This window comes from Clupea harengus, chromosome 8, assembly GCF_900700415.2.
Source record: "Clupea harengus chromosome 8, Ch_v2.0.2, whole genome shotgun sequence".
In the NCBI taxonomy this organism is placed as follows: Eukaryota; Metazoa; Chordata; class Actinopteri; order Clupeiformes; family Clupeidae; genus Clupea; species Clupea harengus.
Window position 1 is genome coordinate 4,456,734 of NC_045159.1, and position 17,372 is coordinate 4,474,105.

The 17,372-nt window shown below is 40.1% G+C and overlaps 1 protein-coding gene across 1 annotated transcript in view; it reads left to right on the forward strand.

Moving 5' to 3' along the window:
• Positions 1-4,570: 4,570 nt before the first annotated feature.
• The window catches only part of LOC116221436 (CXADR-like membrane protein), a 39,017-nt gene continuing 26,215 nt past the window's right edge, over positions 4,571-17,372 (forward strand). Inside the window, exons 1-3 of the mRNA XM_031571581.2 lie at positions 4,571-4,743; positions 8,636-8,793; positions 14,009-14,207. Of these exons, the coding sequence (XP_031427441.1) occupies positions 4,713-4,743; positions 8,636-8,793; positions 14,009-14,207 (388 nt within the window). The 5' untranslated portion in view covers positions 4,571-4,712. The remainder of the gene's footprint in view (positions 4,744-8,635; positions 8,794-14,008; positions 14,208-17,372) is intronic.

The window sequence follows — 17,372 nt, forward strand, 5'->3', positions numbered from 1 at the left end:
TAGATGTTTGTCAAGGATAACACACACTGAGGCGTTCGTCAATGTTGATGTCCTAACAGAGACACTGAAGGCAGATGTTTATCAAGGATAACACACACTGAGGCGTTTGTCAATGTTGATGTCCTAACAGAGACACTGAAGGCAGATGTTTATTAAAATGATGGACACCAAGTAGAGGGCATACCCAGAGCCACTCCCTGCAGGACGAGTGGAACCCAGGGGTAGGAGTACCTTCCTACTTCAAGTCCGTAAACAACAAAGTTTTTCTATCATCTCTATTGCCAAATGCCAAGACAACTTCATTAGACAGCCATTTAACAAGCCCTAATGGACGTGTAAACGTTTTCATTAACATGTAATCACAGGTGATTTAAACTCCTCTTGGATAATCACCCCTCATAATTTGGTGATTACCTGATCATGCAATTCGCCAAGATGGACACATCTAAGAGAAAAACATCCATTTTTGGCCCAATGTGCCTTAATGAGCAAACACTGACTGAGGTTCTCTGTAGTTAACATTCACAGCCCCCAATTCTCAACATTATGCCAATGGATCAATGGATGATTGGCCTGCTTTGCTTGGGAAGCCGCTACTGTTTATCTAGTTTCCTCTTCTTGCTCACAAACAAAGTTGGTTCCCATCTGCCTCCACTCAGGCAATGTAGTCTTACCCCATTCACCTAAAGCAAACATTGCTCTTCCATTCTGTACATGCCCAGTGATATCTCTATGCTGTAATGTGCCCTGTGCCCTGTGCATGTTGACATTCCACTTCCCTGTGCTCACTGTGGGAGCAGTGCTCTTGACTGCTGGATCCTTAGACTGCGAGTACGTCATCTTCAGGCTTCTCTTGGCACAGTTCAAGTCCTCCACAAGCCTGCTCATTGCCAATTCCAAAATCCCTTTCCCATGCAATGCTACAGTACATAGACAAAGTGGCATCCCAAGCCATTTCCTAACTGCCTTTAGCACGGCATAGCACATTCATAAAACCTTTCATACGTAAATGCTTCATAATACATTCAAGAATGGATGAATCAACCAAGAGCAGACTTGTTTGATCAAAGGGTGATTTAGAGAGTTTTAATGAAAATATATTGTGGCAGTTACAAAAACGAAAGGCAAAAAGGCAAAAAACTGAAATCAAGAAGTTGATGAAAAAAAGGTCAAAGAGGCAGACACAGACAAGCAAATGTACCGAGGGGTAAAACCTGGACATGAGCAAACATGGGACAGACATGAAACAATACAGGACACCAGAACACATGGACTAGGAAGTGGAGGTACTGGGCCGGACTGTGACCCAGCTCCTCTCCTGTGGACCGGAACCCTTCCAGTCGGTGAGGTGCTGTAATCCCCTTCCTCTGCGGCACACCTGAAAACACCTCGCCACGCTCAACAAACCTGGGAGGAGGAAGGGGTCTGGAGGGTGGTGATGAGGGACTGGAAACAAGGGGTTTCACTAGGAAAACATGGAACGTTGGATGAATATGGCGCATGGCCAGAGGCAAAGAGAGTCTGACAGAGCAGGAGTTGATTACCTTCTATATAGGGAATGGTCTAACAAACCTGGGACCGGTCAATGCTTCCGGCATAGCCTCCGTGAACGGTCAGTGATAGAGTGCCACTAAGGGAGCTTCAGAGTCTGTTCTGTGACTGTTCAATGCCTGTGGCACCTTACTCTAAGTGCTGGAGAGTGCCACCAGGGGGAGCTCTAGAGTCTGTTCTGTGACTGTTCAATGCCTGTGGCACCTTACTCTAAGTGCTGGAGAGTGCCACCAGGGGGAGCTCTGGAGTCTGTTCTGTAACCGTGCCGTCAGTGCCGGTATCAACTAATAGCTATGACTAATCATTTCAGCTTCAACTGTTGAACTGTTCTAATGATGGTGGTTGTGACCGGTCCTGTTGAACTGTTCTAATGTTGATGGTTGTGACCGGTCCTAATCCATAGAGCAAGGTGCCTGAGGACTTAAAGCTTCTGCATACTGTATGTATATTGGGAAAATAAATGATCATTCCCAAAAAAGACCTGATCACTAGTTTCTATTCCAAATCGCCACCTTAACAATCACTGGTTGGATACAGTCCATTTAACATTTTAATTTTACTTCTTTGACTTTGGGATTTATCTGGAACTTGTAACGGTACACTGTGTAGTTTTCAATGGCATCTGAAATAGAATATAGTGTTCATAATTATGTATTCATTAGTAACTATGCATTGTTGTGTTTTCGTTAGCTTAGAATGAGCCTTTCGTATCTACATAGGGAGTGTATCCTATTCCACGGTACCCTCCATGTTTCCACCGTAGCCCAGAATGGACAAACCAAAACACTGGCTCAAGATAGGGCTTTTTCGCATTGTTATGGCATTTGACAGCCATTGTAAGTACTTGCACACGCTTGTAAAGGGAAGAGTATTCAACCTCACCACTAGATACCACTAAAAGGCCATGGGCTCTGTAAAGCAGTGGTTCTCAAACTGGGGTCCGCGACGCCTTGCCTGGGGGTCCGCGAAAAAGTTTGGCTTTCAAAGGTTTTTTTATTTTTTATTTATTGCAATACAGTATACAAAACATATATACTAATGTTGCACGGTGTACCGGTACTAGAAAGGTACCGCGGAAACCTTACGTAAAAAACAATAAGGATTTGCATATTTTTAGTATAGGTACTTCATTAAAATAGCACGCAATCAGAGCGCACTCACTGTTCCGCTCCCTGTCAGGCTGCCTTCACGCATTGACTGCAAGGGCGGGGCTTCCCAGCTCTGCGAGTGATCTCAGGGGACATGGCCTCATGTGCAGGAGCTCTTGCCGACCGTCCTCGGCTTGTATTAAAAAATATGTCAGAAATAAGATCTGGAAGTACTTCGGATACGAAGCAGAATGTGAAGGAAAGCCCATCGACACACAGAGACCCATCTGTAAAACATGCTTCAAAGTCACTCTGGCAAAGGGAGGTAACACGTCAAATATGGCTAAGCACCTCTCAGACAGACACTCGAACTTTTCAGAGTTCAAAGAACGACAGGTTAGCAAATGTGATTATAAACATGAACACCCCCAAGCTCACCCATATACAGCCTCACTAGTAGTTTTAGCCTAGTTTAGCGACAAGCGATTTCCCCCATCACAGAATTTTGACGATGCGTAGTACAATGATCATAATGCAGTGTGGCTAACGCTAGTAATGTTAACTGCCATAATCTGAAAGTGATGTATTTAATCTTCCATCAGTACGGGTCGTGTTTATCGTTGCAGAAGGCCCTTTTTTAAAGATAAGTTAGCCGAAGGCATATCGGATGGCCCTATTGCATGTATTCTCGTTTAAGACGTTGATCCAGCTTTCAATTTGGCTGCAAGAACGTAGCCCAGTTCATTGTCAAAATTAAACTCTAGAAAGAAAACGCTATACGTGTATAATCAATGCTATGATGTCACCATGTAGTTTTCATTAAAATCTTGCTGGAGGCTAATACTAATATGAATGCCATTTGTTAAGTGTTCGTGACAACCCTAATACAGACAAGTGCTCATCACATCAGCCATAAAGCAACAGCAGATATCTGGCTTCCAAAGGTTGCCATCGTTCAGTGACAACAAGACCGGGTAAATAAACTGGACTGTACAAACTATGAGCTGAGAGACAGGCACACCCTTCTCATTGCTCACACACACACACACACACACACACACACACACACATCACCACCACTGAAAAGAGGTAATCATATTTTTTGTACTGAGATTTGTACGGAGTGTCAGTCGGGGATACAAGTTTTTGATAACATTAGGTGGATATTTCATGTTTGTTAATGTCTTTGTTAAAAATAAATCTTCAGAATCATCTCCGTTGGAAAACCCTACAATCTGCTTTGATAAAAAAAAATCCATCAATATGTTTTTATGTAAGGTAAACATTATTTAGCTTCTCAGCACATTTTACAAAAATATAATTAAAAAAATCTATCCTACATACTGTCAAGTAATGCCAAATGTAATAAAATGACTAACTAAAACTCTTGTGATATTAGTACTATATGATTTTAGAGTAAAAGAGTCCAAAAGCATATAACATTACAAATAGCTATAAGCCTATATGGTTTAATTTGGGATGCGATTATGAGGGGGTCCTCGGAAAAATGTCTGTCCTTTGAGGGGTCCCTGGCCCCATAAAGTTTGAGAACCCCAGCTGTAAAGGACCTGAACCCCCTTGGACAATTTTAGGACCGAAATTGTATGCATTAATTATAGAGCTCACTCTGCAGATACACACTAAACTGGCCCCAGTTTACTATATACCACATATACTATACAAAAAAGAACTCCCACTTTACACAATTTTGTGTCACTTTTATCTAGAGAGAGTGAATGGGGTCACGTTGTCCATTAATTTATATCGGTAAGGCTTGGTCAAATCCACGGGTCAAACAAGTGTAAAAGCACTCGCCAAAAACGCAAGCCATTCCAAATGCATTGGTCCCCGTCACTATGCTGCGGAGCCTTCCAATAGGAGCAGACAGAGAGCCAGTGCTATCACGGTTAAAGAACGGCCTGCAGACACGCATCCTGTTCGGAGTGAAGAGGGTCATTGCCGACTAGTACCCAATGAATTCAACCACTGCCTTTGTCATACAGTAGGCTGAACATATGTAGTAATGAAGGACATTTTCCAGTGAGAGCTTCTTCAGTACAAATCGGAGTCGTGATGCTGACCAAAATTCGTGTTTTAATTTTGGGTAAGTTTAGACCACGCTTTCCAAACATCGATCTGTGCGAGACCTGTGCATTTTTAATGGATAAATATGTGTCCTTTTGTTGCAGTTCAAGTAATCCCTCTCGGAACCCTAGCCTATTTATTTTTTGCTGGAAGCGCAGGTGTGGTCATTATAATAGCCGTATGTGAACTTTTTCCCCCCATAATTTAACCCATAATCCAAATCAATGTCATGCATTATAGCCCTGAGTGGAAGCAATTGTAGCCTATTGCATGACAGATGATCATGACTTCAGAGATCAAGTTTGAAACTGAATGCATTTAAACTGGTAGGCTACATTAACAACCAGTTTGAAAATAAATTCCGCTGGCGTCTTTAGTCGGTTAAATGGAACGTTGACTGAACATATCGTATTGAGAACACCTGTTTGGCGTGTGTAATCCTATGTTCCTGACAATGCCTATATGTTCCTGACAATGGAAACGGGAATTAGCAAAGACTGAAATTCATAATTATCTTGGGGTAGGCTACAGATCGCTCATTAAATGGAATGATTTACTGTGCAGCTTAACTATACATTAAACAAGACAGCCAACTGTAGCACCATTGGTGTATGGAGTAAATTAATCCAAAACCCGAAATGTCCGAAATGTTTTGTTCGTCATTTTCACATCCATCACATTTTTATGTTAAAAATGAAATACACTCTTAGACGCAAAAATATCTGTGTCAACCAACATAAATAAACAAAACAGCCAAACACTTAATGTACTTCATGTTCATGCTGAAAGGAATCTGGTTCTTTTGGAAAATTTGATTGTACAGCTGTACAATTCTAATGTTAAGATGTTGATATTTAAATATTTTCCCACCAGAAATGTTTAACAGATATGTTGTAACAACATATTTGTCTGTACTTCATGTGAGTTTTATAGTTAATTTGTATAACAGACTTGTGGGTGATGTTTGTGTGTGGCGCTTGTCTATATTTAGACTGCATCTCCAGGGGTAGACAAAGTATCTGTCAAGTGGGAGATGACACAAGCTACTGAAGCAGAGGTTAGGAAGGGACATCTTGCTGTGCACTGGCCCTGGATCAGAACGCTTGCTCTCAGAGGCACTCTGACAGCTGCTGTCAAGTGGTCTTAGATAATGCAAGTGGTGTTAGATAATGCAACTGCCATTTCTTAAAGCATATAATAACCAGTGACAGGGTATGAACACACATTCAAACTACAAGATTAGTAAGCTCCTTAGCCGCTGGAATCAATTATTTGCCATTGTCCTTTATTTGGCAGGATTAATAAGTGTTGTGAATGTTTTGCATGGCCTTGTTCTTCGTTGACCACTGATATAATAGATCCTCCTTTATACACCATTGCAGAGGTGGTAACTTTTTAAATGATGAAAACACATTGATTATCTCAGTATTTTTGTGTGACACAGTTCCTGTATCTAGAAATAAAGAAATCAGCCCGAAGTATAGACTGATATGGCCTATGTCACCTCCTGAGAAGTGGCTTTGTGATGCATGACTGGAGAAGGCTTTAATGATCAGAATGACTGGAGCAGGCTTTAATGATCAGAATGCAGACCAGCGGGGAACACCCATCAGAGAGCTGTCATTCTGCTCATCAGAATCATAGTGACATCCTCGCACAAACATGAGGCTTACAGCCAGTCACTAACTCAACCTTCAGACACGAGAGGCAGATCCTTATATTGTGGCAGGGGAAATGTTACCTTCAAATCAGATGGCTACACAACCTTTCCAACTAAATTAGTTTCTCTTAGCATGCCATCGCAGAATAAGTTCTCACAGAGAACAGAGGATGCTATCATTTTCTTTTTGTTTCTTTTTTATTTACAAGATTGTTCTACGGAAAGGAACATGTATATATGTGTATAGTTATTGGCTAAATAATGAATACATCTAAACATTTTCTGTGACAGTAGAATAGGTACATTTTCTGATTGTTATGGCCCAGCATCAGGGGAAGAATAGTTTTAGTTTAGAGGATTTGCATTTAGTACTATCAGTGTATCCCTCGACTACTATGTTCAGCTGTGTTCCCCTTTTACCATCTCATTTAGAAAAAGAGAAGGAAAAGTTCAAAGTAGTCAAAGGCTCCTTAGTGAGAAACAATTCTGGCAAAAGGTTAAGTTGTTTTAAAATGGAATGGTCAACTCGAAAGAACCATATTTTATCCATCAGATAAAGAACCATATTGTATCCATCAGATAAAGAACCATATTGTATCCATCAGATAAAGAACCATATTGTATCCATCAGATAAAGAACCATATTGTATCCATCAGATAAAGAACCATATTGTATCCATCAAATGAAGAACCATATTTTATCCATCAAATAAGTTTAAAAATAAACAGAAAATATGGTCAAGGACATATGGACATTGACAAGGTTAGAAATGATAGCACTTAATAACAAATAACAATATTGATATCATCAAATTTGCAGCAATTACAGTATTGCAGACCTTTAGTATTCTAGTTGTGAAGTTATTGAGGTATTCTTCAAAGATTTCACCTATTAACAGCCTATTAACTTACGATGAAGGACCAGTATGTCATACATTTCCTGTACTAAATCATACAATTAACACATGCATCAGTTTGAACAATCATACTGACTTTGATGTGGACTAAACACCCATGCAGATTGTGTTGAGACTGCAGTATTTTGTCTTTGAAGATTTTGCAGGATCCACCATTTTTGTGCCATTACGTTCATGATGCTCACTGTTACAACTATCCGGCTGTTTCTTAATGCCTACATCAAGGTTATAACATGGACATGGTCTTAAGAAACCCTCAGTTATTGTGTAATTCTTGCTTATGTTTCTGAAAGTAGTTATATTACTCCTTTAAGGCTATGGTCTTTGTGTAAACTGAGGTACAACTGAGACCTGTCCAAATGTGCAAGGGTTCTCCCCTACAACTTGCCACTGCAGTCATGGCGACAAGACTGTTTATAGAAATCTAAACTTTGGCACGGATTTGAGCGTACACATTACAGCATAAGATCAAATCTGTGCGGAACAACATTTTCTAAATGAGGCCCATAGTCCATCTTTGTAGCAAATCCTGACCAACACTGCCCCAAAACAAAATAGTTTGGACTGAAATGTGCAAGCACACCACACTAATGAAGGGTTACATTGACCCCACTTATCCAATTTACCCAAAATAAAAGTTAAGATACTCTTGTTGGATGTTTGGATAAAGATCCTAAGGAAAAACAGAAACTTCTTCCGCTTGTGCCTGGAAAAGCACATTTCCCCTTTCTCCCCAAAACTTTTGAATGCAGAAATAGAGTCAGATTATTTCAAAGAGACACTGGTCTGATGTACTCATTTAAAACAATTATTTGTGAAGTTTTGATAGACAAAATCATCTTTATGTTTCTATAGGATAAAGTTATATCGTGGTTCAAGTTCAAATACCATGGTAATTCTGGATTCAAATTTTTATAAAATTGTGTCCTCTTCAATTTCAGCGTAATTCTTTTCAAGGTAAACACTTTATACTGCAATGTTTAAATAAGTAACTGCAAGAGGTCATACTGTAAAGCCAAACCCCCTCTACTAGTCTTCTGTTCACAGCTGTATAAATGGGCTGGGTTTTAGGGTCTGACTCCAAGGGTTTGGTTCTGTTCACAGCTGTATAAATGGGCTGGGTTTTAGGGTCTGACTCCAAGGGTTTGGTTCTGTTCACAGCTGTATAAATGGGCTGGGTTTTAGGGTCTGACTCCAAGGGTTTGGTTCTGTTCACAGCTGTATAAATGGGCTGGGTTTTAGGGTCTGACTCCAAGGGTTTGGTTCTGTTCACAGTTCTGTATAAATGGGCTGGGTTTTAGGGTCTGACTCCAAGGGTTTGGTTCTGTTCACAGTTCTGCTCAGCTTGCTGAGAGCATTCGCCAAGACAGAGATGAAGAGGGTAGTGGGTGACAATGCCACACTACCTTGCTACCATAAGCTCTGGCAGGCCAACCCTGCAACAATTGATATTGAGTGGCTCTTGGTGAAGCCCAACTTTAAACAGACTGTGGTGAGTAGACTATATTCACATAATTGTTCTGCAATTTTTGTTTTGCCCTTAATTATAATATATGAGTTTGGGGTAAAGTTGTCACAGAGACAAGGGTGAAAGTTGTTGTGTGAATATTCAAGGCAAGGCAAGTGTATTTATATAGCACAATTCATATACAATGGCAATCCAAAGTGCTTTACCAATGAGCAGATGCATTAAATAGATGCACATGATAGATGCATTAAAGAAAGGGTAAAGTGTAGATTTAAAAAGATGCTGAAAGAGCATTAAAACTAAATAAAATAATAATAATAATACAGTAATAATAATAAGAGTGCATTTGAACAGTTAAGGTCTTAAGGCTGGATGGCAACTAAAAGCTGCTTCACCATGTTCAGTTCTAACAGTAGGTATTACCAAACACATTTTCCTCGAGTGATCTAAGAGGTCAAGCAGGTGTGTACAGCTGAAACATATCTGAGAGGCAATTTGGTCCTGTACCATTTAGTGACATACAAACAAGCAGCAGTGTTTTAAAGTCAATTCTGTGACTTAACTGGAAGCCAGTGTAAGGACTGAAGCCAGTGTAAGGACTGAAGTATTGGAGTAATGTGGTCAGTTGTTTTCATTTTGGTAAGAACTCTAGCAGCTGCCGTTTGTACAAACTGAAGCTGTTTGATGGTCTTTTTACGAGGGCTTGTGAAAAGAACATTACAGTAGTGAACCCTGCTGAAGATAAAGGCATGAATTCATTTTTCTAAATCATCTTTTGACATGAGGCCTCTAAGTTTAAAAGATGATTTAGTTATTGCTTTCACATGGCTTTTAAAACGGAGATCGTAGTCAATTAAGACACCATGGTTTTAACAGTGTCCTTAGCAATCCTCTCTTTCCTAAATAAGAGTATTTCAGTTTCAGTTGACGGACATTTTGAGACATCCTGGTCAATCTACATTGACAAAGAAATTCAAAGGAACCATCAGTACAGCTGTTATACGAAATCTTAATGATAAATAGAAAACGGTTCAGCTAAAATGGCTTTTTAAGAAGTAGAGTCTAGAGGAAGAATGTTGCGCATAACCCCTATTTACAGTAAAGTAACAACACAAGTGATTCAAACTATAGTAGTATAGTCTTCATCATCACTTTCAATAACACATTTTCGCTGATTCTGAATTTCCTCATGGCTTTTGATGTCTTTTTTTTTTCTTTGGCACATTTTCGCTGCTTCTGAATTTTCCTTGGCTTTTTATTTTTTTATTTTATTTTTTTATGTCTATCAATATCGCTAATTTTTAAGATGACGTCAGAGGAAGGCTATAAGAGTACTTATCAGACCGGCAGACCGGCGAGGAGGTCAATACGCGGCTGGCATGACTACCCATTAGCCAATCAGAATGCTCGTACTGTCGTTGCCATATAATAAACTATATTATTTGTAAACAGCAGGCCAAAGGAGACTTGGGATATCTGTGTGAAATGCAGCAAATGAGCCATGCTGCATATAGGCTATCTCAGGACAGCTAGTTTATGTTTTGTCATAACTATTACTTTGAATAATGCCCATACAGTAGGTCTTTGTCTTAGATTTAGCTTGAAAAGACCTATGGTCTGTCAGCAATATTTTTACAGACAGCCATCTTTTTTGGAAATGGTTGGTTACTGGTATGTTCACTTCAATTGTGAATGATGATTGACCTTGTTAATCAAGTTTTCACAAGTGCACACTCTTAAGTTTCACAAGTGCACACTTTAAATCATTTTGCACTGAAATATTCTATGACAATGTAATGAATGTGAAAATGCGGCCAAGATTAAGGTCTTCCATTTAGCACAGTCGTGCCCAAACTTCCCATGGCAGTACACCTTTGACAATGAGAAATTGTGTTTGTTCTTTTATGAGAAAAAGTTTCCACCCTACCCAATAGCCCAGACATAATCAAGAATATGGAAGACTGTATAGAGCATCACCCTACCCAATAGCCCAGACATAATGAGGAATATGGAAGACTGTATAGAGCATACCAAAAAAAGTTTGGTCTCCATTTTACTTAGAATCTCGATAGTTAGGCTAGAATTGCCATAGACATATAAACGTACATGTGTCTATGATAATCGCTGCTAGACGCTCACTTTTACAATTTTTTGTAGATATACTGTACACAATTTGAAATATACAATCATCATTTGGAGATGAGTCGGGAAACTGAAGACTGATGGTTTAGCTCCATCTCTAATCCTGAGAGTGACCTGTCCTGTCGAAGTCCTCCTGCTTAAAGTGCTCACTGCAGAGCACGGAGTAGTCACCGGCAGGGACATTTTCCCTTCTTACAGCTACTTCCCACTGCCTCCTCAACTCCTTCTATTTGGGAAACCTTCAAAGTGTAAGAAACGTTAGCTAGCCAGCTAACTACAGTCAGATTCATGATGTCAGTCGCTCAGCCGAAACGCAGGTGTTTTGTTACAATGTGTCTGGCTGGGAGTTTCGGGAAAAGATACATGGCAATACGTTGTTTACCATCGTCTTCTGTATCAGAAGTGTTTGTTTGTGAAATTACTGTTTATTGTCAATTGCACTGTTCAAGGTTATGTTTCTCTATGCACATATTTGAAACCAACTATAAAAAACTGACGGACTGCCAGTGTCTCACTATTCGATTTGTAGGCAATTTGCAGATTTTGTTCCATTTCTCTCAATGATGGTCAATAATTAGTAGTTAAAGAAGCAATATTTCGATAGTTTAGTATTTTCAAAGTGCACGAGCTGTGGGAGCACAAGAAAAGTGAGCGTCTAGCAGCGATTACCATAGACATATACACATTGATTTTTTTTTTCCCCAATACAATATGGCGGCGACGTTGCACGTCTCGGCAACGGGCTGAAGCAGTCAAAGGGGCGTCTCTCTATATATGTCTATGTCTGTGTCTGTGAAGGAGGGTCTGTACGGATCCCGGTTACAATATGCATTACTGTTGTATCCTGCTGCTCAGGTTCTATGGTTGGGCAGTTGTTATATTGGTTAGGTTGTTTGGTATAACTACTTGCTTGTGACAGTGAGAGGATTGGACGGTGTCGGAAGACCCCAACCAATAGCATGGAATTAAACACCTTTTACTATGTATAATAGCCTGCATGTGTGGTGAGACCATTGTGGATGACCCAGGACACAGTGTGGTGTCAAGTCTTAGATCAACCAAACAGCATACACTCCTGAGTATGCCTTCTGCTGATTACCTTTCACTAGCTATAAGAATTACATTGAAATCTCTTACTCTTGCCCAAAAGGGCAGCCACTGGTTTAGTGCCTACTTATTTTAATTCTGTATTTCAGATCTATTTCCCCTCGTTCCTCAGATGAACGTTGGCTATCTTTGCCTTCTCTCCGTAGCAAGAGATCGCAATCAAGACTTTTCATTTGTGGTACCTGATTGGTGGAACAGCCTATTCAATACCTCTAGAGTCTATGGTCAACCTTGGTATATTCAAGAAGTTTTTAAAGACCCACCTCTTTACCACTCATCTGTCGCACTCATTTATTTGCGTAATGCTCCTACCATTGTACTATAATTACACTGATCTATTACTATCATTGTGATCTGATATTTTAATATTCTATTTACAATTGATATTTGTATTCTGTTTTTGGAAATTGTTTGCCAAATACCATAATAATAATGCAATGCAAAACCAAAAAAAGGAGGGTGCCCCTTGACACCCCCAATGATCATCACATGGGTAGATTACTAACTAGACTTCATGGACCATACCTTTTGAGAATCTTGATTAAGCACTAAGACTTCTTTGCTAAATGCTTTAGCCTTTGCTGAGAGGAACTAAGCATGGGCTCACCCGGTAACTACGTATAGACTAGCTTTCATCAAGTCCAGCTGGCTTTCATCCACATCTTTCTAAGAGGAGCTACTTTCATCTGTAGGTTCCTTCATGAACATGGGCCTGTGAGGAGCTACTTTCATCTGTAGGTTCCTTCATGAACATGGGCCTGTGAGGAGCTACTTTCAGCTGAAGGTTCCTTCATGAACATGGGCCTCTGAGGAGCTACTTTCAGCTGAAGGTCCCTTCATGAACATCAAATCAAATCAAATCAAATCAAATCAAATCAAATCAAATCAAATCAAATCAAACTTTATTTGTACGGCGCATTTCATACAAGGAGGTAACACAATGCGTCTCACAGTAGGAAAGAAAGGGGGGGGGGGGGGGGGGGGGGGGTTTACAAACACTTGTAAAAAACAAACAGATTTTCTAGAGATAAATAAACAGGAAATAAAATAAACGTACTAACCGCACTGGCACCGTAAAGGACTACTCAGCACGGTCATCATCAAACTAAGAGACAGCTGCTGGGGGGGGGGGGGTTACAAACACTTGTAAAGAGACACAGATAAGTAAATAAATAAATGTTACATAAATGTTAAATAAATAAATTACAGGTTACAAAACACTTATAAAGAGACACAGAAACATGGGCCCTGTTGTCATAATAATATACGTGTTTGTTGTTATACTGTGCCATGACTGTTTTAGTTGGTTTCACACCCTCACCTTCAGTGCTTACCCTGCATATGGCATGGCAGAGTGAGATGTGATTACCCTGCATATGGTATGGCAGAGTGAGATGTGATTACCCTGCATATGGTATGGCAGAGTGAGATGTGATTACCCTGCATATGTAATGGCAGAGTGAGATGTGATTACCCTGCATATTGTATGGCAGAGTGAGATCTGATTACCCTGCATATGGTATGGCAGAGTGAGATGTGATTACCCTGCATATGGTATGGCAGAGTGAGATGTGATTACCCTGCATATGGTATGGCAGAGTGAGATGTGATTACCCTGCATATGGTATGGCATGGCGGAGTGAAATGTGATTTGTGGTTTGATTGTTATCAAGGTATAAGGATGAATATGAGAAGAAAAGAGATGCCTTTGAGTGCCTATTTCTAAGTACTAGCACCAACATTTGAATGTCTCTTCCAGTGACGTTCCAATGAATTTTGATGTTCTCTGTCCAGTTGACCATTGCATATGAAATTGTGGCAACAAGAATAAACAACAGCATGCACCAACTGACCTCAGCATGCTAATATACCATACTATGGTATGACCAGAGTAGGCCAAAAAGGGCCAGGGTATTCACATGCATATATTCCAAAGCTTTTTCTTTAGTCTAACACAAAATATGTATTATTTTTCTGACATTGTCTCTAGGTGATCACATATTTTGCAGGCCAGGTGTTTGACCCCAATGAGAATGAAGTGAGTCGTACATCTTTCGTAGCAGACTACCTTAGAGGTGACGCCTCACTTCTGATCAGTGACCTGTCACTGTCTGATACGGGGGAATATACTTGCAAGGTGAAGAATGGGGGGAAGTATCACTGGAGCACGGTCAACCTCCTCGTGCTTGGTGAGTTTGAAGAACTACACAAGTACATGTGAAGTACATGACAGATGCTTATGGCATACAATTGAATAAGTGTGTGTATAAGTTTGTGGACAAGCCCAAAGTGACCTGTCACTATAGTCATGATTGAGGGAAATCGATTTTGAATAAGGGAGATGGGACCAGCTACCTAGTTATTCAAAAGTGTTTCCTCTGTTGGAGAGTGATCTGTTGGCGGATACACTTTATTTGAGTGTTAACTGTACCTTCCACCAAGCGAAGAATGGTCTTTTCACAGGCCTTCCTAAAGAAGACCATCAAACTGCTTCAGGCTGTTAAAAATGCAGCTGCTAGAGAAATCTTTCCTAAATCCTTACATTGGCTTCCAGTAAGTGACAGAATTGACTTTAAAGCTGCTGCTTGTTTATTAGGACCAAATGACCTCTCAGATAGGTTACACCAGTACACACCTGCTAGACCTCTCAGATCACTGAAGAAAAATCCTCCTTTGGTAAAGCAGCTTTTAGCTGCTGTGCGGTTTAGCTCTGGAACCAACTTCCAGATAACATCATAGGCTCTACAACTGTAGCCAGTTTCAAATTTAGACTTGAGACTAGGGATGCACCGATACCACTTTTTTACAAACCGATACGAGTACGAGTATTTTTATTTGTGTACTTGCCGATACCGAGTACCGATACCGATACTTCTTAGATTTGGTCTCCATGAAAGTGCAATTAATTTGGAGGCAGATTTTATTTTTATCTCTCCAGATTATGTCAAGCCTATGGTACAAAATTAACAGAAGGCTATCCCAAGCCAAAAATAAACAGAGCTTTCTGGTTTTAACACACAAAAAAAGCCTTCAAACAGACAATATCATCACATTAGACAAAATGCAAATATAACCAGATAAAGGCAATTCAATTTGCTGCATAGTTAACAACACAGTCTGCTTAACAAAAAGTGAACAGAACTATTACTGGATTAGCACAAGAGCACATTTCAGTTACAAAAGGATCAGAAGAATCAACTGCTCAAGTACACAATCAATCACTTAACCTATGTGGCACAGTCTTTCTCTCTACCTCTCTCTCTGTGTGTGCGTGCGCGTTTTTTTCTTTTGCAAGACGTCAGTTAAGATTGGTTGCTTCGGTCTTGCGCCACTAGCATCAGTGAACTCTGTGTACTTAGCACTATGGTGTGTCTTCAGATGTTTAATCAAATTGCTTGTGTTAAACAAAGTACTTTCCTTTCCGCCCCTCGACACCGTAGCAGTGCAGATCTTACACTGTGCCCTACTCCTGTCCTCGTCATTTATCTTAAAATGAGCCCAAATCGCCGTTAAGGCAGCACAACGAAATTGCTAATCGCTAACGAGATGCTAGCAGCTAAATTTAGCGAAACCTGTATACTGAAATACTTTGACACTATGACAAACTTTCCTAACACAGTCAAACATCAAGCAAATGCAACACAAGACGGCAAATAAGCTACTTACTAGTCTGGCAGAGAGTGGTAGGACAGGTAGGACAATAAATCACATTTTGTGTCAGCATAGACCGGCCAGTTTGATGCAGTGAAATACTGATGAGTGGTATCGGTGCTTGGTATCGGCAATTCACAAACGAGTACGAGTAGGAGTATTTTAATGAAGTATCGGCACCGATACCGATACTGGTATCGGTGCATCCCTACTTGAGACCCAACTGTTCTAGATGCGTTTTGTTAACTGCTACGTTTATTTAATTACTTTTATATTTTTTCAGTTTTATATGTTCTCTAGCTTCTTTTTAAATGTTTTGTTTTTCTATGTTATTTTAACTGTTAATGATGCACTTTAATTCTGGAAGTACACCTCTTGTCATTACGTAAGGGATAATGTATTGTCCAGAGGTCATTATCCAAAAATAAATCCCGACGGGGCGAACAGCACCCCGACGCGCAGCGGAGGGGTGTTGTTTCGTCCTGAAGGGATTTATTTTTGGATAATGACCGACGGACAATACATTATCCCGCTTATTATACGGTTACTTGCCAAAAAACATAGAAGACATTCCTCCAAAATACCTCTTTTTAACGATTTAGTTGCCGTTTGGTGATTCCCGCTAAGAAATAAATAGAACTTTTAAGTTTCAGGTGCTGCGTAGCAACCCATTACTTGCTGACTTCAAATTACAATGAGTCTGTTACGTTAAATGACCGGACTACTTGCGGAATGATATGAAAGATGTGAATTAGAAGCAAAAAACCCGTTGCCAATGACAGCGGTCAATATCTTTTTGCAGCGGTGAATATCAGGAAATATTCACCGTCGAACGTTGGGATGGCCCATTCAAATCAACGGTACTTTTTGGAACGTTCTGAAAAGCCGTATAATAATGACAGAGAAATGACGTCGCAGGCTTAAGCCTATTTTTATGGTCTATTATGGTATAAATCAGCTCTATCTCTGGGTTTACCCCAACACAAAGCTCTATCTCTGGGTTTACCCCAACATAGTGCTCTATCTCTGGGTTTACCCCAACACAATGCTCCAACCGCTCAAGCAACACTGTATGGCTACAGGTGGGCACACACCCATTTCTTTATCGTTATGGAAGACTGAGTGTGAGAGAAAATGTGTTCTATCCCATCATTTTGTTTTGAATGGGATTAGAAGGTGCAAGAGGGAGATAGACCCATTATAGCTGGCAGAGTTCCAGGTGGGAAAAGCCTTCCTATGTATAGGCCGCACCCAAGTATTAACTTTAGGGCTGCAGAAATTTCACAAAATTGATTTTAGGGTATTCAAGCAGCTGGAGGGACACAATCTGAAACCTAAACCATCAAAATGTCATCTCCTCAAGGATGAAATGTTGTTCCTTGGCCACATTGTCAGTGGTGAGGGTTTGGAGACAAAGACCTTGATAAAGGGTGTGGAAGATTAGGGTTCTCCTTCCAGTGTTCAAGACCTACAAGCTTTACCTCAAAGGATTTATACATCACTTCTCTGACATCACAACAATGGACATGTTTGGGCCTGTTTATTAAAATGGAAATGCATTATGCAATTAGAAATTCAGTATGCAATTTAGTTGTACAATTTGAAAATGCATTTTGCAATTGGCAATGGAATTTGCAAAGTGGCAATGCAATCCTCAATTATTTTGATAAAAAATGTGAATGAAAATGTAATCAAATGCATAC